At 36.2% G+C, this 21,275-nt stretch overlaps 1 protein-coding gene across 4 annotated transcripts in view; it reads right to left on the bottom strand.

The window, feature by feature from the left end:
• WWOX (WW domain containing oxidoreductase) overlaps positions 1-21,275 on the bottom strand; it is a 470,386-nt gene that overhangs the window by 348,700 nt on the left and 100,411 nt on the right. For 3 of the 4 annotated variants that reach the window (XM_085235305.1, XM_085235308.1, XM_085235306.1), the window contains exons 7-8: positions 7,108-7,293; positions 3,223-3,487 (exon numbers count right to left, since the gene is read on the bottom strand). In XM_085235305.1, coding sequence (XP_085091431.1) covers positions 3,223-3,487; positions 7,108-7,293 — 451 coding nt within the window. The remainder of the gene's footprint in view (positions 1-3,222; positions 3,488-7,107; positions 7,294-21,275) is intronic. The other variant, XM_085235307.1, reaches the window with a different exon arrangement.

Here is a 21,275-nt window from a genome sequence, read left to right as displayed (position 1 = left end):
CAAAAATGGAGATTCATGCTATGTAAAAGCATGCATTTCTGAAGAAAATATTACATCTCTGGAAACCAACGTGGAGCTATTCAACATTCAAAAAGGGAACAACTACAATTAAAACAATGTTTTTAGATACATACAGTATACTTGATCACCCTTGGAAATAAAACTATTACTGAACTGCTACGATTTGTAGTAGAAAAATTTCATACAGAAAATTTTATAAGAGCCATAGAAAAGAATGAAAACCAAGTCACAGGCACAAAAATCTAATGCTCTCCGTAGCAGCTTAGAGCCAGGGCAGAACATAAGAATTAGATTTTCTGAATAAACTAGTAGGGAATCAAATGTGTTTCCTAATTTTCTCCTGTAATTTCATTTCCAAAAGAGTTGTAACTATGTGCATTAATCTAATAATCCATCACTCTCACAAAATGTAGTAAATCCATCTTTGTGAAATACAGATTAAAGATCTAATTATTTTTTATTAACAACTTTTACTACAAAAATAGTTGTAAAACACCACAATTAAAATTTGCTACACGCAACTCCAGTCAGCATGCACGTGTGTATGTGCATACATTTGCATATATATGTGTGTGTGAATGTATCTGCACAAAGTCCAGGAGACTGTATAGTTCACAAAGAACTTCACACTGGCTCTAGCAGGGTTAGGCTCTCCAAATGCCACAACAATGCAGTAAAGTTATTGGCTGAGAGCACAAAACTGGCATAGAAATATGTGCAAGGGTCACCTTCCTGAGCTGAAAAAACCTTACCTTTTTTCCACACAGATACGGATCTCCCAGTTCCTGGTTTGGACTCAACTCAGTAGTAACTTCTTTAAATGTTGCTGCATCATTCTGCACTGTCCAATGCAGACATCGTTGCAAATCACAAGAATATACAGTTCATAACCTCAGGATTGCAGCTTCAAGCTCTAAGATAACTATTCTGACCACAAAGCTCACCTAAACTATGGGGTGAGATGCCTCACAAACACTGAGGGGAAGCCCTCAGCAAAGTTAGCAATAAAATTCGTGATATAAATTAATATATAGAAATTAATAGCACAAAGACTTACAAGACTGATGCATACCCTCATCTATATCTATCATCACAACACTCAAATGGTCTGTGAATTATGTACAAACACAAAATCACAGAACTGTAGGGGTTGGAAAGGACCCCTAAAGGTCACTGTGCCAACCTCCCTGCTAAAGCAGGTTCCCTACAGCAGGTCACACAGGTAGGCAGTCAGGTGGGTCTTAATTATCTCCAGAGAAAGAGACTCCTCTCTGGGCAGCCTGTTCCAGTGCTCTGTCACTCCAACAGTAAAGAAGTTCTTTTGTGTTAGTATGGAACCTCCTGCGTTCCAGTTTCAGCCCGCTGCCCCTTGTTCTACTGTCGTTCTCCACCAAAGGACTTACTAAAGCAATCAGGCTTAGAACAGAGTGCACTGTTCTTCAGTGCAGATATCTTTTGTTGTATTTTGTTGTATTTTGTATTCTCTTCTACATACCACTCATAAATAAAAAGACACTATCAAAAAATCTATCAATGTAAAGACTTCAAAATAAACATCAGTGTTTTATTTTGATCCCTAGAGGATAAGTTTTACATAAGCAACAAACACAAGAAGTTCCTCTGTGAAAGTATGTCAGAGGAAATAAAACTAACAGTTCATAAAAGCTCCACAGACTGGATCCTTCTCACTGGATGGTAATACCATACATTAATCCATTCTCAGTAGAACTTAAAGAATTTGTTTTATAAACTATCCTTAATTCAGCAAAGACATAGTGTTAAAGGTTTTGGTCACAAAACATACTATTGAAAAACATTATTACTTGTCTCAAGATGCCAAAATGCTCACTTACCAAACTCACAGACATAAATAGGTTTTGCATACTGGCTGCAAACTGCAGGTTGAGGAAAGAAGTGCGAAGACTCTTCTGACTGCCTCACTGTCAGTACATCCATGCTTGAAAGGGTGTTTATAGTTTTGTTCCATTAGCGTTACTGAAAATCCAGTATTGTTCAAAAAGCTGTTCATTTTTGGACACATAGCCAGAGTTTTAAGTACTCTGTGTTTTCCACTTACATTAACTCACTAAAATTTAAGATCGTCTGCTCCACTTCTAGAGGTAAGATCAAGCAGCAACAATTGCTTCTGTGTTCTGCTCTCTTTTAAATAAAAGCAATTAATTTGGCTTCTATCATTAGCTCAGGACATAGTAGACATTACAAAACAACTACCTGTATTGGTCATTAAGTCCTCTGTAAAAGGGACCTTATTTGGCCTGACCAAATTGCCATGGCTAGCTACATTCTGCATAGACATTAAGTTTTTTTTAATTTCCCGGAGTCCTAGCAGCAAATAGTCAAGGGAGACCCCCCTCCCCTTGTTCCCTTTTTGGGAATACCATTCTTTGCCATGAAAATAAAAACGGATAAGAAACAGTCAACAATGTTAAAAAGAAGCCAGTTCTCAATGAAGTAAAAGTCATTTTTGGACTCCTTCAAAAGTATCCTGTGTCAGAGGATCAAGAGATAAGAATAACCTCCTCCAAGCACTGCAGATGCTGAAATGTTTTATATAATGAAGCTCCATAATGTTGGCTATGAAAGAATAACACAGCCTTTCATCGCATTACTGTCCCAATCCAAAGACCAGTGTGAAGACAAAGGAAAAACCCCCACTGCCTTTAGTGCTTTAAAAGAATCAAAAAAATCATTGTTGTTATTTTTAAATATGAATGAAGGTGCTTTTACCACTGAAAGCACTTTCGTTCAGCCATTAATAATGTCTGTAGTATCTTTTCTAACTAGGACATCTGTTTACATAAAAAATGCAGTCAAGCATATTCCACTTAAAAACCAAAGAAGTTTTTGATGTTTTACATATACTGAACAGAGAAATGACTCTGAACTATCCCACACCTAAAATATACAAATACCTTAGTCAGAGTAAGTGAAAATCATATATTCAAAAATGAGAGTCACTCAATCCACCTTTACAGCAGATTGACAAATTTAATCTAAAATGGTTGAAGTAACCTTTACTAGACCACTCATGATCTTGACATTATGTTTGTCATTAAAATCAAGGTTGTAGTTATAAAAGGCAAAAGGTCAAAGCAAATACATACATCTGGAATTTTATAACTTTACTCCCCTGATTTGAAAATTGAAGATGTGTAAAATACTGTTAAGTCATTCACTTACCATGGATTTGGTGAAAGGTCGAGCCAAGGTAAACAGCAGGGTATACACCCACCAGTTACGATGAATAGAGGAGTAAATCATATTTCCAGGATGGACTGAGTTAGATGTCACCCCATGGGGAGAAAGGCGTCGGTTCAGCTCGTTGGAGAACAGTATATTGCAAAGTTTGGAACGATTGTAGGCCAACATAGCCCAGTACTCCTTCCTAGATGGAGAAAGCAGGCTGAAATCAAGTTTTCCAGAGGAGTCTTTAATATCTGTAAATCTGAAAAACAGTAAATGTACCTTAGATACCCCAGAGTTAATTCTGCTCTCATTAAGAACAACAAAAAACGTAGATAACCGAGTAGAACTTGGCCAGAACCAAAATAAAACATCAGCTTATTTGGCAATTGCAAGTATCTACTGGAAATTGCTCAAGGCCGAGGAATAGGTCCCATATATACAGCAGTAAAATTATTGAATAATTAGCAGACACAAATAATAAGTAAAAAAAAAGTTAGAAAAAAAAGGCTTTAATGATTTAAAAGCGTTGTATGAACTTATGAATTACATTCATTTAAATCAAAAATAGAAAATTTGCCATAGTTCCACAAAAGCACAATTAACGTGCAGGAATTAATGCAGAATAAAATGGAAGCAGAGAAAAATAGCATCCTTTCATTTAATCCATTCCCCTGATTATTTCATCATATACTGAACACTTTCATTTAAGTGTTCAAGTAACTATGGATGAGTCTCACTACCTCTTAGACTCTTTTTTAGATTAAAAATTGATGAATATAAAGGGGTTATAACCTTGGCAACTTGCCATCAATAGTCTTATATGTTTAAAAGACAAACGTAAACAAAGCCAAAATGAGTTCTGGCAGAGTATAATGTTTTTAAGTATACCCATGGCATGGCTGAACACAAATCAAAGTAACTAGTTGATGTTTTTTAATTGGGTCTGACAGAGTCATTAAACACCAGCTGTTTGTTTCTTTTTCTTTTTCTATTTTTTTTTTTTTTTAATACAAAGTAGGGAATGTTCTAAAGACTTTTAGATGAAGAAAAGGAATTTTTTGTATAGCATATTTTCCAATTCTTACAATTTTGATGTATCAATTTACTAGGTTATCTTAGTATTAGAAAATAATACTATATTTAGCTACAGACTCATGTTCCACCCAGAAGAGCTACTAAAAATAAAACAGATTTAGCAAGCTCTTTTTAATACTGGGTTTTCAGAATCAGCCAGGGAGAACAGGGATAAACATAATTATAGTACACACTAGAAAAATGTTTTAAAATATCTTTACTAATTTTGCATCTCATATCCAGAAATGAATAGATCAGCTGGAATTTCTACTTCCATTTTGAGAGCAGGATTATAATACATTTAGAGAAAAGCAACTGCAGTATTTGAACTCAAGAGGTACCCAGAATGTCCTATATCTTGCAGAATAGGCCCTTCAATTTAAACAAAAAAAAAAAATTATCTTTCATAATTTTCAGTTAGATAACAGACATCTCTGAAATTAACAGGGCTATTCTGGGAGGAATTTCCTATATTCATTCCTCAAGTAACCACTTAGGACACCAAAAATATCTATAAATAAAATACTTAATACTTATTGTATACTGTACAGTGGAAACACACGGGCATAATTTGAGTCCCATCCTTCAAGTGAGTCAATCTTACTTATGTCAGCAATCTCATTGAATTCAGTAGGATAAGGACTGTACAATCAAATTAACTACAGAAATAAAGACAGAAGGAAAGTCAACCTACTTATTATTCTGATTTTCATATGATGTGCTTAGAAGCTTAATTTAAATAGATTTCATTTGTGTTGAATCCAGATAAGTGAAAAGAATGAGGAGCCAGAGAGGCAAATAAATATCTTGCCTTGGAGCAGTCTAGTATAATATTTTCCACAAACATGGGACTTTATTTTTCCCCTAACAGGGGGTCTTGACTCCAGCTAAAAGATCTAGCCAAGGTTTATGGAAGTAATTAGATACCAACACTTCTGTTTTACAACATAGTTTAAGGCACAGAGTTCTCAAGTAGGTCAGAAAGTACTACTATCCAATAATACCTAATGTCTAAACTAACTCCTTACATCAACTTCTTGCCATTAAACTGATTAGGGACAAAACCAGAGTTATTTACAACAATCATTTTAAATGCTAAGATATGACATGAATTGGAGGAAGGGGGAAAATCAAGTAGATGTGTTTATTATTTTACTCAAGCATAGGTTGTTGCTTATTTTTTGACTGGCTTCTATAAACCTCGACTGACCTCATGAAATTAGCAATGAACACTTCAAAAAATGCTTTTGAAAAAAACAGATAAAGCTGTTCAGAGCTGTAAGCTCTAGTTATACATAACACTTAATACAGTGAAAAACAAAGATGTCATTTAAAATACCATCAGACACAAACTTACAAAGGGGAACAAGCAGCTGACAATTCAACATAATCTCCCATTAAATAACAGCTCATTTATACGTATCCCATTGTGCCATCCACATCTGGCAACTGATTGGACTTGGCAGATTTATTTCTGGAGCTATCTTGCCTGCCCTGCAGTAGCCTCCCTTACTCCTAACACGACTCTGCTACTTGCTTTCACAGACCTGGTGTGATTTGCAAAGATAAGGATGTCCAGATTTTGTTACCACCTAATTACTAGACATTTCATGTCTTTTAACACCGGGGAGGATTATTACTGGCATTTTCTATTGCTTCTTTCATTTCAGCCATCATAAATTTAAAATGGTAAAAGTAAATCTATCTGCAGTGTGTCATTTATACCATAAGCCCCTGTGTTTGGAAGTGATAAAGGTTTCAGCCTGACCCTTGGCTGGTCTCTCTCTACCAGGTCCCCTGGGTTGCATTTTATGGAAACATGATTAAAAAAATAAGCTTCATGCTGGGTCACTAAAACATTTCAGAAATATGAAGGCAGGGAAAGAGGAAAAAAACAAAACAAAACAAAACAAACAAAAAAAAACCACCGCTCACACATTCTTTCATTGGGTTTGCTAAAGATGTTACACATGAGCAGAAGTGAAACAGCAATCAACGACAATGTTTAAAGCTAGACATTATAGGTCTAATTTTAGAGTCCCGGAACTAAATCAGAAGCCAGTAAGAGGTTTGCACTCTCTAAAATTCAGAACTGGGGCCTCCATTTTGCGTAAGGAACTCTCTAATTCTCTAACTTATATCAAAACTTTCTTCCCAGTTATTAAAACAAACACTTCCAGCACAACTGAAATAAGGCAAACCTCATCACATCTGTTTTGCACTTCTCATGACAGTAGGAAATATGAGCATCTAATATTTTAATTAAAACTTTCACCAAAAGAAGCATGGCCAGTGTTCTAATGTGTATTAACTATACTATTTCCCAGTTACATTATACAGCTAATGTCTGCATTGAATTCCCTAATTTCTCATTATAAAACAATTGGATTTCATCTAGTAGTTTTTAATTGCATTGTTTCTCCTACTAAAATAACTGCACATTCTTCTTGGTAAGATGTTGAAGTAGTTGAATGACAAATCAATATAGGTCATGCCATTCAGATTTAATCAATTATTATTCCATCTCGTAGCGAAATCAATAAGTGGTCTGATATGCGGTGAAAATCTGCATTCATACAAAGAATGATCAAAAAATACCTACAAACTAGAACACGCTTTACATATGGCAATGTAGCAACATCCACAGACATTGGCAATGCTGTTTTTAAAGAGATTATTCAAACAACAAATGCTTTAGACCGGGGCCTTTCTTTTTTAAGAACTTACACAGCTCTGCCATCACCATTTCTGCTTTAAGGATGGCAGATCTCAGCTAAACCCAAACCACAGCGTAAGGTTACCAACCTGTGTGACTCTGAGGACACGACCACCACCCTGGCAGGGGAGGAGCGGCGCAGGACGTCCTCCAGCAGCTGGACGAGATAGAAGTGCCCCAAGTGGTTCACCTGGAAGGTGGACTCCAGGCCATCCTCTGTCAAACTCCATGGAGCACCAAATATTGCGGCATTGCAGACCAGGATGTGAAGAGGCCTTGAAGAATTTAAAGTACTAAGGGTTAAAACTCTCTAGAGAAGTGCAACCCTAACACCAAAACATTAATATCATTGCATTTGTTTGGGTAGCCTGTTCCAGCTTATTTCATCTTCACTGCAATGGACGAAATCCTGTGACAAACGCAAAATCAACCACCCAACATAAACCCTATGTTTAAAGACAAGAAATGAAGCGCAGCTAGGAAAAGCAGCCGCTTGCCCTCAGTTCAAGCACTCCTCACAGCCCTTCATGTAGAAAAGAGGAGATCCAGCATCAGATCTTCTCCTTAACGGTTAAACAGGGTACAAACCTCTGCTCTGAACACCTGCAAAAGGAATTGTGAAAAAGATGAAAAATAAAGGCACAGACTGCCAAACAGACCTGACTGAATCTAGGATCCTTCAGGCACGTTTAAAAGCCCTGATTTTGATAGTCCAGATTTCAAAAACATTTCCAGCAGAATCATGCACACCTTAGCCGAATGCTGAGATCTGTGCGTAATCACTGACAAAAGCAGAAAACTACATGTCTTTATTAAACTGAATTTCAACTGTGACCTTGTTTGGAAGTTACCATCTGGTTTTAAAAGAAGTTAGGAATCTAATATCTGTACTTGTGCCAATTTCGGAAAAAAAAAAATAACAGAAAGCTTCAGATGCAGGCTGAAACATCTTTGTGTTTTGGGAGCTTGTTTTCTGAAGTGCTGAATTTCTGGTTTTCCTTTTGGGCAGTGATACATGTAATGGCTTCCTATACATGCTGCGTCTGCAAAACAAACTGAAGATAAAGGGGGACTGTCCTTTTAAAGGCAAGGTTCTCCCTTTCTGCTCAAACCACTTTGCACAAAGGTGTTGCTTTTGCTGTCTCACTCAACACTGCGCGATCAGGCTATTTCTGGGGTATAAAAGACCATGTTTTAAAAAAGATATCCAACCCTTTGAGGCGTATTTTATCAGAATTCTTTAAACTCAAGTTCATCTTGCGTGTTCAAGATCCATCTGCCAAGAGGAAAACAAAGACTCATGAAGATAGAGAAAGCACGTGGGGAAACTTGGGATGATTCATCATCTCTTCTGAAAGTTTATGAAAAGTTCTGGCAAGAATTAATTTACTGATTCGTAACTCTCCTGGGAAAAGGAACAAGTTTCTCCAGCTTAGATGCTGTTTTTGGTATATGAACCTCCTCTTTGAGAACTGGGGCACGTGAGTACTGTAGTAGTATAGAAGATGCCATCATCATTTCCTGAGAAAGAAAATGTGGCACATTTGTATAGAAAGATTTTAACTTTATGTGATAATTGTTATACAGAGTATGAAATAACAGACCACGGTTAGACAGAAAGGACCCACAAATGAAGCAGTGGTATATTCCACCTATCCAGGTTGTAATACCCTTCATTAATACTAATTACACAGTAACTACCAGAGGCAAAATATGCGCTCTATACCTAAATCTCTCAGCTCAATCAATTAAAAAGAGGATTCTAAAATTATAAAACTATAAACGGTAGTCACTATTAAACTGTAAGTGTATTAAATAGGGTCTTATAAAAGAAATAAAATTATGCCTCAGTAGTGAGCTTTTTATTTTCTGAATAATATTTTGTTCTATTTTTTTTTAATAAAGGTAATGAGATTTAAAGAGACTGTAAAGTTAAAAATACTTACACTATCCTATTAAAAATCTGTGAAGAAATATAAAAATGAATACAGAGACATTTTAAATAAGTATGCTAATGAAAAAGTAATACCTATATTTGTAATCAGTGTTAGTGTTTTTAAAAGTGGTTTCTCTAGTAAACATCAAGAAAATAAACCTGAAGGGCTGTACCAGCAGCTACTGCTGCTGTGCATCATCTCAGCTCAGAAAGAACCACCTCTCAGGTCTGGATCCATCTATACAAAGCTATCAGTATCTCACTGCTAGCAAAGGTCCAATTACTGAAAATTGTCACCTAAGTTTTTGTGATCTGGACATTCACACACCAGGAATGGAATGAGATTACATAGCTATTTCACATTACCTTTGTAACAGTCATAACATGGTTATGAATTTCAGCCACAGATGACAGATTCTAATCTCAGTGGTGCAGAGCTCTGTATCGCTGAACGTATCATTATGCAGGAACAAAATTCTTAAGATACTTGACAATTCACACCACACATCTGGCACTTCAGCTTTGCTTTATGACAGGAGTATTTTTAAGTGATAGCAGGACTATGACCTTGATTTCACAAGTTCATTAAAAACACTGCTGTGATCTACATTAGGCTCCCTCCTGAGCCCAAAGGAAAAAAAAAAAAAAAGAAAAAAAACTCTCCTTGGTTTCAAGTAGTGCCTTTGATGTAGAATTACAAACAACTAAGACTAACAAAAACATGTCATCAGCAATGGAAAATTTTCTTAGTATTGACATTACCAAGTGTGTTCCCTTTAACCATGACGCCTACTTGATCTTTCTGGAAACTCTGTGTAGTTAAAACCTTCCAGAGTGTTTTGCAAATTTACCCTTATGTCTCCTTAAAATGTCTTCAGTCAGTGACTTACATCACACCAAGTGAGCTAATGTGTTCTACCATTACAATTTAAGTATGTACTGGGAGTTGAACATAAGCTGCTGCACCATAGCATGTAGTCACTGTTTCTTCTCATTCACAGCATGACCGAGACTAGAGAATATACTGTTTAAACTGCAAGCTATGCAGCAACTGTAGAAAACTCTCATTGCGTTGGTAATTGTAGCTACAATTTACTGAAAGTTAAAAAGCATGTAGAATTAATAAGGACATTTTTAATTGTGAATATCTCAGTTAAAAAACACTGAATATCTTGTGCACTTCACAAGCCTGTGACACATCACTAAGCCTAGTATCAGGCAAGTCATCCAGATCTTGCATGCTGTGCTAAATTCACCATTAGAAGCTACAAAGTAATCCAACTGCTCTGCATTATTTTAAAATACAAGAAGTTAACACATTAGAGATACAGAAATGAAGTTGCTGCTATAAATCAGTTAGTTACAAAATGTAATAATCAATTGGGTTAGCACCTGATGTTAAACTATGATCTGCCAGCAGACTCCCAAGCCTGGCTATGTGCAGCAGTAGATATTTCCAAGGGAATTAATTACCAATGATTTGCAAAGGTAAGAATAATATTTTTCAACAAATGTAGCCTGTGCACTAGGAGGTTAAACAAACACCGCCAAAATGTCAACAGAGTTCATGGCTTTGGTGTTCTCCCATTGCAAATGCAATGAAATAGTTAACCAGAAATTATGCAAAGGGAATACTTTCAAATCTTCCCATGAAGCAGAATGTCACACCATCTGGGGCACTTCTCAAGTGATTTGAAAAGTTCACACTGTTTGGAATTACACTGAAATTCAACAGAAAAGGTTTTACCATATCCCCCAAGTCCCATAAGCAACTGTAGACCTATGTCACGGCCAGTAAAGAAGGCAGAGAGATGTGACTTCTCTTCCATAAAGAAGCAAAGTCACAGCCCACCACATTTTTCCATCCCATAACTCTGAACACCCAGGTTGCTTCCTTGCAGAGCTAGAAAATGCTAGTACTTCTGTGAGGAAATGTCTATATTCACAAAAAAAGGATAACCAAAATGCAGTCATATGGCTGCCCAGAAAACAAAACAAAACAAAAATGAGTTAAAAAATCATCTCCAGAAATTTCTGTCAATCATACAAGAAGGAACGATGGGAAACTGAGCGACAAGGAAAAGCCTAAAAGTCAAAGAGCAGCAGGAGATCTTGGCACCATGCATGATCTAACATCCACTCAAAAATATTTACCACTTCGATGAAAACCTAAACACAACAAAAAAGCACCTCTTAACTATATAAATTTTGAAAATGAATGCTCAATGCATTAACATCCCCTTTCCTGAGAGCACTGACTGAAAAGATACCAAAAATAGCTTCTGTTGCCACCTGTCAGCTGACGGAATAGTGGATCCTTGTCAGACAGGCTTCATTTTAAGTCAAGCTACTAACACAGGACTTAGAGCAGGACTTTGAGCCCTGATGGATGACCTCTAGCTATAAGCAAGTAAAATTCTCTCAAATTCTTCCAACTGGATTTCTTTGCAGGATTTGACTCTGTTGATCAGCAAATACTTCTGCCCCATTTCCAAGAGATTAATGGGAATGGACTGAAATTGTTCTGCTTCTCTCTTCATATCTAATACATGGGAATTACGAGCAGCTGCTCTTGCATGTTCACAAAATATCATCTACATACTGCCATATAGGTCAGCCATCTTTCAATCATTATTAATTACCTCTATAAAATCTTGAGTGCACAATTTCATAAAGTTTGGAGAGGGAAAAAAGGTCTCAGTAGATTTAGATCTAAACAGAAAACATCCATTAGTCCTGGTTTTCCCTGTATTATTTTTCTTAAACATACACGAAAGAAAAAAAAAAGCCACATATTATATACTTCCAGAAATTAATAAGTGATCATCCTTTGAAGAAGACTTTTAGCTCTAATGTGATGAGAAAGTTGGAGAGGCCCCTACTTTTCCACTCAGTGGAGGTGCAAAAGCAATTTCCACTATTGCAAAAATCTTAATTTGAACTTCTGAAGAGAAATTTAGACCCAATAAAAATATATATATATTTACACCTTTAACATTAACATCTAAAACATTTGTAATGTTGCCACCAAGCTGACATTAGGAAAACCTACACTGCCCAAGGTATTTCCTCATAAAAAAGATCCAAATTGGGATTTTAACATTTTACTGTAGTATAAATTTCACAGATTACACACAAAATAAGAAAAGTAGGGATGAGGTTTAAGTTATTGACATGATCTATCTCCTACATTTTGCTGTTTTATACGCCATGAGCATGGTATGTGACACTGTAAATCTGAGGAATTGGGAACTTTTTAACATATATTATGTATGTTACTGGTGTACGTAACATACATCAGTAAACCACTGTCTTTTGATAACAAATTATTTATCTTAAATGAAGGTCAAGATTAATGGGATTAATACTTACTTTCTAACTGATAAGTGTAAGACAGATGCCTTCCTACCACCCCAGGGATTAGCCCAGTCTGTACATATGCTATTGCTCCTCTGTCATTTTCCTGAAGGTATGAAGAAGCAAACCTCTGAATAAGGATCAATGAACTCAATCCATGAGCTTAGAGTCTTCTCTTCCTGTTCAGATATACTTCACCTCTTATTAAGAAGGAAGAATTATATTTCGTGAGCACGCAGGGGGTTTCCTTCTTCCACAGCATTCATACCAAGGATACTTTTGCCTTTTTGGGGCCTATTATCCACAGCTGTGAATTTCCTTCTGCACAGCTCTAATCTATCCCTAAATTATCTCTGACAGCAAATGCTGCACTCACGGAATTGGTATGAAAAAGTGCTGTTCGTCCCTAACCCCAGTGCCTCCTCAGGACTGCATTTCACACCAAAATCCACCCAAAAAACACATTTTCCATTGTCAAAATATTGCATCTTTGCTAGTTCTGCAAATGCCTCAATACATTGGATTTAGAAGTTCCTGGTGACAGGGCAGGGTAGAAAGGGGACCAAACCAGGCTGTGAAACTTAATTTCTGTATCTGTTCAACCTTTCAGTATTTCCATCCTGCATTCTCTTTTTCCTTTTCACAGGATCTGGCACAGTATGAGGAGCCCCTCATTTCACTATTTGTCACGCCTCGCAAAGATTTTTTTTTAAATATCAGTGACACTTAAAAGATATGTAGAATCTGGTAATTTTCTTTTGCTTCAGCAATTCACATAGGGACAACTCTATCTTTTTCAAAATCCCTATAGCAAAGCATCATTTACAAACATACACAAGCAGTTACTAATAAACAGAAGCCAGCTTTAAAGGAACATTTATCTTGCAGTAACCACAGAATGATTTGTTATTTTCACACGTACTTCTAAAGATACAAATTTCCTTTGCACACATTGTGTGATTGTGGGGAAAAAAAGAAAAAAAAAAAGAAGAAAAAAAAAAAGGAAGCTACAACTCACCAGTTTTATTACATATTCCTGGTATTTTCCATTGAAAACAACTAACCCTTTGGAATATGTCTTAGAAACCACAGTTTATCATCTAAACAATAAAACACTTTATGCATTTTGAACATTTCACTCGCCACTGACAACTCTTTCCTCTGTTTTGCCCAGAGAAATATAGAGCTGCAATCAAGCCCGCAGCAGCTGCGTGCTGCCATTCAGACTTGAAAGATTCCATGTTGTGATAAAAATTAATGTCCTTTGAAATCCTCTGGGATTTTTGATGCCTTGGGAGCAGCTAATGAAGAAATACAACCTTTGCAGAGTATAACGCAAATTTTTTGGTTCTAAGATTAAGACACATGTGCCATATGCATGGTCTGTCTAATGTCAGCAGTAAAGCATTCATACTCAAGTGCCAGAAGACTCTGCCTTCATGTGTTTTAATTATCTCCCATATAAAAACTTTAACTAAATATATTTTAATGCTTAAGCAATTGAATAAATACATTTACTTTATATTTCAGAAATTTTAGAAGACAACATCACTTAAACACAAATCTTCTTAAAATCCATTAAGCTATACCATTGCAAATTCCTTGTTTTATTTGCAACAGAATAGATTGTAATTAGGTAGATTAAGTCATATATATTTTACTTCCTTAGATACTCAAAACACCTCTTGCTGCTGATGTGTCTTCTGGAACTTTGTAGAAAGGCAGTGCCTTTGAAGACTTTTAGAAGTGGACTCCAAATAATTTTATGAGCCGCCTCAGACTTGTCTTAGACTTTGGCATGAATGCATGGCTCAAAATGGGAATCAAAACCCCCAGTTTGCTGAGCAGAAGCCACTGGAGGTTCACAGTCTCAACATGTACCTGGCTAGAATAAGTCAGAAAAGAAATTAGAAGGACAAAGCAAATCTTAAATTTTCTCAAGAACATCTGCTTCAGGTCTGTTTCAAGCTGCTTCCTTTCTTTTGAGATTCTCATAGGCCACTTTTCAAATCCTAAGGAATTAAACTAAGCTCAGCCTTTTACAAAATGCTGATGATGATGGTAGCAGTGCCATCCCCAGTGCATAATTACATGCTGCTGTGTGTGACAATCCAACAGCCTCCAAACCTTCATCTTCTACCTTTCAGGAGCACTTATTAACCACCAGATTGTGGACTGGGAGGTGGTGGCAAAGGGATATTTTCCATCCCTTTTGCCCAAACCACATTATTTTCCAGAAAATAACAGAACATTTACTGGGCCAGGCTGTGTATAGAAGAAGAAATGACTCTAATAGTTTGGTCTGGGCAGTCACCAGTGAGCACAGTTTTGGTTCCAGTTTCCTATTTAAATAAATAATTCTGGACTCTGGAAATTCATTCCCTCATTCCTTCACTGTAACTTGAGTGTTTGAGCATACCTGCAGACCTGTCCCTTTCTTCACCTCCACATCTACAACTGACTAGAGTAACTAACAGGACACCGTTTTGATCTTCTTTCTTAGTTCAGAGTTACAGTCCAGATCCATGGTGCAGTGACACTTGTGGCACGTCTGTGAGAGTTTTTGCCTGCTCTGTCTGAAGATGAACAGTAGCCAAATAGCCTTCCCTGAGACCAACTGAATCAGCATTACAGATTATGCTGAAATTTGGGGCTGAGATTTTATCAAAAGTAGCTTCAAGTTTCTTCTTGCACATTAAAGAGGAGTCAAAAAGTACTTCAAAAGCAGTTGGTTTCATTTTCCACTCTCCATTTTGTTTTCAGTGCTAGAGCTAGTTGTAGTCTGAGCCAACCAAAACAGCCAATCCAGGTACTGAACGAAACAGAAAAAGCCACACATCTTCAGATGCCAAATGCAGGAAAGAGACTCTTTTCACTGTAACTTAAGGAAGAAAGCTGGATAACCCTCCAAAGACGAGTGGCAAATTCACAAATTTTAGGCAGTCCAGTTGTAGTCATAAAACTGTGCAAGCACATATCATTCTTTCTGTTGTCAATGTGCAAAAGCATTTAATTTTTTTTTTTTTTTTTTTTTTTTTGCAGATGTACTTCTAGTTAATGTTATAGTGAGCTGTCCATTCTATATTTTAATTTAGAGTTTTACTTTAAGAAACAGTTCTGAGAATGGCGATATTTCTTGTGTTCCAATGCAGCAGATAAGGTGATCTGGTGAAAACGTCATGTTCTCTTCTCTGGACTCCAGTAAAAGTGGGGGAGGATTAAGCTTGAAAGATTCCTAATTTAAAAAAATACTGGAAATAGTTTTTGGATGCACATGGCTTGACACATGCTACCATAATGGGGTAATTGTGTACAAGAGCTTAAAAACAGAAGGAAAGAAAAACAAAAAAGGAAGGAAAGAAAGAAGATATTTATGCAGAAAGCCAATCCCTAGGCTTTAATAAGGCACAGTACCACCACATAAGGAAAACAAAGTGATTCACTCTAATATTATTACGAATGTTTCAAATTCAGTCAAACTTTGATCTTATTTAAATTTAAGATACATGCTGTCTGCAACAGTAACTTCCAAGTTATGCATGTTTCATACTTAATTCAACGTGGATATTTTTGAATATCTCAAAACTTACAATGCTGTCCAGAAGTTTGTGTCTGAGCAGCACTGTTAGAATGCAAGTCGTATTCTGAGTTCAAAAGACAAATTTAATAGCTCAACTGTTTCTAGCTTTAATTCACAAGACATATGTCTATAAATTTCAAAGATCTCTGCAGGTTAGAAAATATATTCTCACTTTGAATAACATTATGCAGTGGCAACAATTGTCTCTAACAAAGAGAATTCTGCTACAGAACTGTTAGGTGTATTGGCATAAAATCATCACTAATAATTCATTTAAAACATATATTCATTTTTTTTCTGGACCCTTTAAATCGTCTGTGAAACAATCTGCTGAACAGATCCCATTTCTCCATATGTACTTGTAGGTACAGATAGAATTTATCATACAACCTTTGTGATTTAATTGTGGTTAACTTAGAATTTAAAAAAAATGAAGCATGTAATATGTCAGTCATCATACATGAAGATCCAGACGAATACTTTCTGGGGTGAATTTCTAGCAGGCTCAGAATCTTAATTGCATCTGCAAGGTTTCATTACAATTCTGGTTGTAGCATGAAAAATGAATGCGCTCATGGAGTCTGCGGCCTCAGTCAAAGAGGCCAACTGAAAATCTGGTCCTCTCCATTTCGGGTCTAGTTGGGGAAATAATAAGAGACTAAGTTCCAAATGGAGGATCATAATTCATAACTACTGTCTTTTCTGTATTCCTATATACAGTATAAGTGAATAAACTGTTAGCATATGCCAATTCTTACCACCAAAAAAAAAACATATCTATTTTAAAGTATAGAAAAGAAACAGCAGTGAAAATCTACAGACAGAAGTCCTGCATAACTGTGAGTTGCATAACTGTGAACTGCTGCTTCCAATTCAGAAAACTCTCAGTAGTAGCTATTGGCAAATACTATTTTATTTTATTTTTTTTTTTAATTTGAAGTAAACCAAGTTTTTTTTTCAGGATAATCTCATTCTTTTCCTCAAACATGGAGAACATTAAATTGATGTTTTACTGTTTGGCTGAAGAAAACTTTAATTCAATCCAAGCTGCACTGTGCACTACTTAAAGCTAAGATGCACATAAAATTTCATCTGCAACTTTATCATTTAGTTCTGCCCGCTGTTTTGATCATGTCACAGTTCTTATGCTGAGGATCATGAAAGGAGCATGATACAATGATTGAAAGGAAAAAAAAAAAAAAAAAAAACAACCAGCAATAGCTACTCTGGACAGTTTAGGGCTGAGATATTATCTCTCCTTCACAATTAAACCATGCAGGCTATAGTTGAATGTGTGATGACCAAAATATCAAATACAAGTTACTTCAAAAATTCCAAATCCTGCAGTTCATGAACAGTCAAACACTGATTCTGGCTAGATTTAAATGCCATGTTGCATACAAGCACAGGAGGGCAGTCATTTGTCTAATAAAGTGAGATTAATACCAACCATAATTCCTCACATTGTGCCTAGTCAATGTAGAGAAGATTCAATTCAATGTTTTTAGTTCCAAAAGCCTAATATGAAAGATTGGATTGTCTGCCTCATCCAACTGCACAAAAAGCAGCTAATGCCAAATCCATCCTAGCCCAGAACATTATTATAAACAGATCATTTATTTGATTTTCCTTAACAGAGACATTCAATCAAGTGCCTGAGCTGAAAACTAGCAGAGGGGAAAGACTAGAAACAGATAGTAGAAATAACTTGAGAAATTTAGCTCTTGGGTGCATTGAGGCCTTTTTTCCTGCTCTCATCCTAACCCTACGACTATCTTCATGAGAGGTGAAAGTCATCCACTCCTGGTAGAAACAGCCAGTGAGAAATCAACCTAGAGATAACGAGCCAGGTGTCCTCAAAGAGATTCACAAATGACAGCAAAAATCACAGAAAGATCAGCACTGCATTTCAAAACCTCGAGAGAACCTAAAATTTGTAACCATTACTGTGCCATAATGAATGCTTTGGTGTTTTGCAAACTCTTTGGCCCTCAGGTCAGACTACCATTTCACTCATAAGTCACATCGCGTTCAGGTTGTGCTGCAGTCCTGCAGTCCCATGATGAAATAAGAGGTAGATCAGCAATATTGTCATATTTTGTCAGAAGACTTTGGGAGATTGAACTGCAATTATTATATTTACCTTTTTCTTCCCACAGAATCTTTTTAACTGAAAGAGAAATTAAAACTGGAAAGCACTGTTCTGGTAAGGTAAGCTTGCATTCAGCTTCAGTCACAGAACTGCAAGACCTACTATAGCATTTTATCCCAAAGTTTCATTTGAGACTATATGGATAAAGAAAAGTCTCAGAAAAAATCAGCTGTATCAACTGAAGAGTATAAATAGTGGAAAACAAAAAACTATTTTCTTCCATGAGGCTAAAGGATTTTCTGGAGTATATTTATATGAATACAGCATAATTTACCAGTGTTTATACACTCTAAGATCAAATTTTGTCTGTGGACAAGGCTGCAACACCTAATAAATCCATAAGGGAATACAAGGTTCCTTTCAAATCTCCTTGAGTTTTCGTGCTTCTAAGATTAATCATCTGATTTTTACTTTTATCTTAGCTCTTACGTACTACTCCAAATTGTATTAAGAGTTCCTTTCCAGAGTAACTCTTTCCTCCCATTTACTATTTATGTTTTTCTCAATGCTCCCTCTGTTGCACTATTTATTTCATGCAGCCAGCCCCTGCTGAGCAGAGGATGACGTTTCTCCATTCTTCATGCAGTTTTCCAGATCTCTTTGATTCTCAAACACATTCAAGAAGGCAGCTTTTTCTCCTGGTTTTTACTAGTTCAGCATTTTTTCCTCTCACCCTTGCAATCCTCATCCCCTTCCCCATCTAAAAGAAGTTTTGATCTGTTAAGCAGTAGAAATTTAGGGATACTTTTATCTGAAATAGTTCCACTTTAGCTTTCTTATTCAGGAAAAGATCTGCGAAACACAGTCCTTCAAGACTCCCTTCCAACAGCTATCAGCCAAGGAAGAACCCACTCCCAGGCTGTGATGTGGCTATGAGTACATCCTTCTATCTGATGACAGGATATAATATCCAGAACCACAAAATGTTCCAGAAGAGCAGAATCTAAAAAGACAAGCAAATCTATTCTCTATTTTTAACACTTTCATCTATTAGGTCAGATGTCACCGAGACCAACATTTTCTATAGAATACCAAAGTGTCCCAGAAAGCAATACCAGAGTAGAGAAATTATGCAAACAAGAAAACTGTCTGCACCTAGAAGTGTAAGAAGTTCACTACTGAATAATAAAGGTCTCTTTACACAGTATGCTGGGAAAAATGAAAATATAAACATTTACAGAAAAAAAGTGTGTGTGTGTTCATGTACAATTTGTCTTTCACACTTCAAAAACCACTGTAGTTTTGCCCAAGAAACCAAGAACTATAAAACTCAGAACTCAAATGATTATATCTTTCAGAAAACAAAAAAACAACTTGCTTTTTCTACTACTTTATTGCTAAAGAATTTGTAGGAGGATTTTGTAAGAAAAACTGTATACTTATTTAATATCTCCTATGTTTGTAAACAAGATTTACATCTATTATGTAAAACTGTGAATATATCACAGTACACCCTCTCACTCAGGTTCATGAAAGCAGAGATACCAAAGCCTCATGAACGTTAAACTACCAGCTTATGGACTTGCCAAAGCATAAAGTACAAGATTCATTCAGCTTGACACTGAAGCCTGTAAGGTTTTCTTCAATTGCTCAAAAAGCTACTAATGCAAAGGAATCACTGATCTGACAAAGGCCTCTGGACATGACTGCAAAACAGAGACAAAAGTGGTTAGTGCACATTAGTGCTGAAAAACACATAGGGCTGGCATTGCAGTAATAAGAAGCTATTGCCACATAATTGCTTTTCTGACCATATCTAGATACAGTTATACCACAAAAAAACAGAGGCAGAAAAACCTAGTAGGTCTTCCAGTCCACTGTCCTGCCTGCACAGATGACTGCAAGGTAACTCTTCTGTATCTATATCAGACAGAAGACCCGCTGCGACAGGCAGTGCGGGAGCCTGGTTTCCATCCAGACTCAAAGTTTAAACAAAATATAGCTGGAAATTCATTTTTGTCTAAACCCCACAAGCTTCTCAATAGTTGCAGGGCCTTTGACTTTTCAATAATGCTTAGAGCAGCTCCACCAGACACACACGCATCTGAGCACAGATTCTAGACAGAAATATCCGAAGGGCAAGACACAGGCTGTTGTCTATGACTAAAATTTTGCAGAATAAAACAAGAGCAAAACATTAATAAACTCGATTGGGGGAACATAGCTAAACACTGTTAAACAGTGCACACTAACAGAAGTCAAACAGGTTTTACTGATTCCGAATCTTTCCATTTCCTAATTTCTACAGCAAGATTTCATTTAAGAACGTTCACTTCTAAGGATTTATAACATGCATACCAAATGATGGTATGACCATATGATATGATTGGCAATGCACAAATCAACTTAAGAACTGCATTCGAAGGAAGGACTTTTCATGGTACTATATCCTCTTTTTAAATAAATGTAGCATACTAAAAGCATAAAGAAATTAAATTAAATTTCTTTCTAATCTTTCTGTTCTAAATTAAAACATGTTATGAAACTGAGTTAGTATTAAAGATTCAATACTGCAAGGCTTTGTCTTTCTATTTCATGAAAATTTGCAGACATGAAGATGCTATGCAGCACAAAAACATTGTTGCAAAGAATTTTGGCAGCAAACAAGTTTCTGTTAGAACTCAGTTTTGATGATTCTTTGATGAATCTAAGAGACCTGTGAGTCCAAAAATGTCATCTAACTGTGATTTAGCTTTGGTAGTAATTAAGAAGTGAAAGAACATTCTCTTTTTTCAAATACTTTTTTTTTTTAAATATATATTTTCAAAACATTCTAAGAGACCATATTCTCTTCAAAAGAACATTAAGACGTGTATGCACTATAAAAATATTTGCAGAGAAAAAGAGAAGTTAGAATAGTTCACATCATTGGAAAATGTGGATAAAAGCACAAAGTGCTGAATTTGTTGTAAAGAGGTGGCACTTAAAAACATTGAAATCGTTTATTTAAAGATTTACCATTCAAGCTAAAGCAAGGCAACCGTTTGGAATTCAACCTGAATAAATAAACTGCCCTTTTGTTAGGCTTTGTTATTACCACCAGCTTTTTTTTTTTTTTTTTCTTAATTTGTCATAGGCTATTTCAGATACAGGTCTGTGAAAGTGAGTTGTTTGTCTCAAAGGGCCGTTTTTTGAAAATGCTTTAAAAATGAGAAGGTACAGATGGTTAGACAAGAAAGCAAGACGAGTGTGCTAACTGTTCATCCAAAAACTTTTAAACCACAGCAAAGTT

Source organism: Meleagris gallopavo, chromosome 13 (assembly GCF_905368555.1).
Source record: "Meleagris gallopavo chromosome 13, MGAL_WU_HG_1.1, whole genome shotgun sequence".
Classification (NCBI taxonomy): Eukaryota; Metazoa; Chordata; class Aves; order Galliformes; family Phasianidae; genus Meleagris; species Meleagris gallopavo.
The sequence above is the reverse complement of the archived record's forward strand: the minus strand, read 5'-3'. Positions and strand labels throughout refer to the sequence as shown.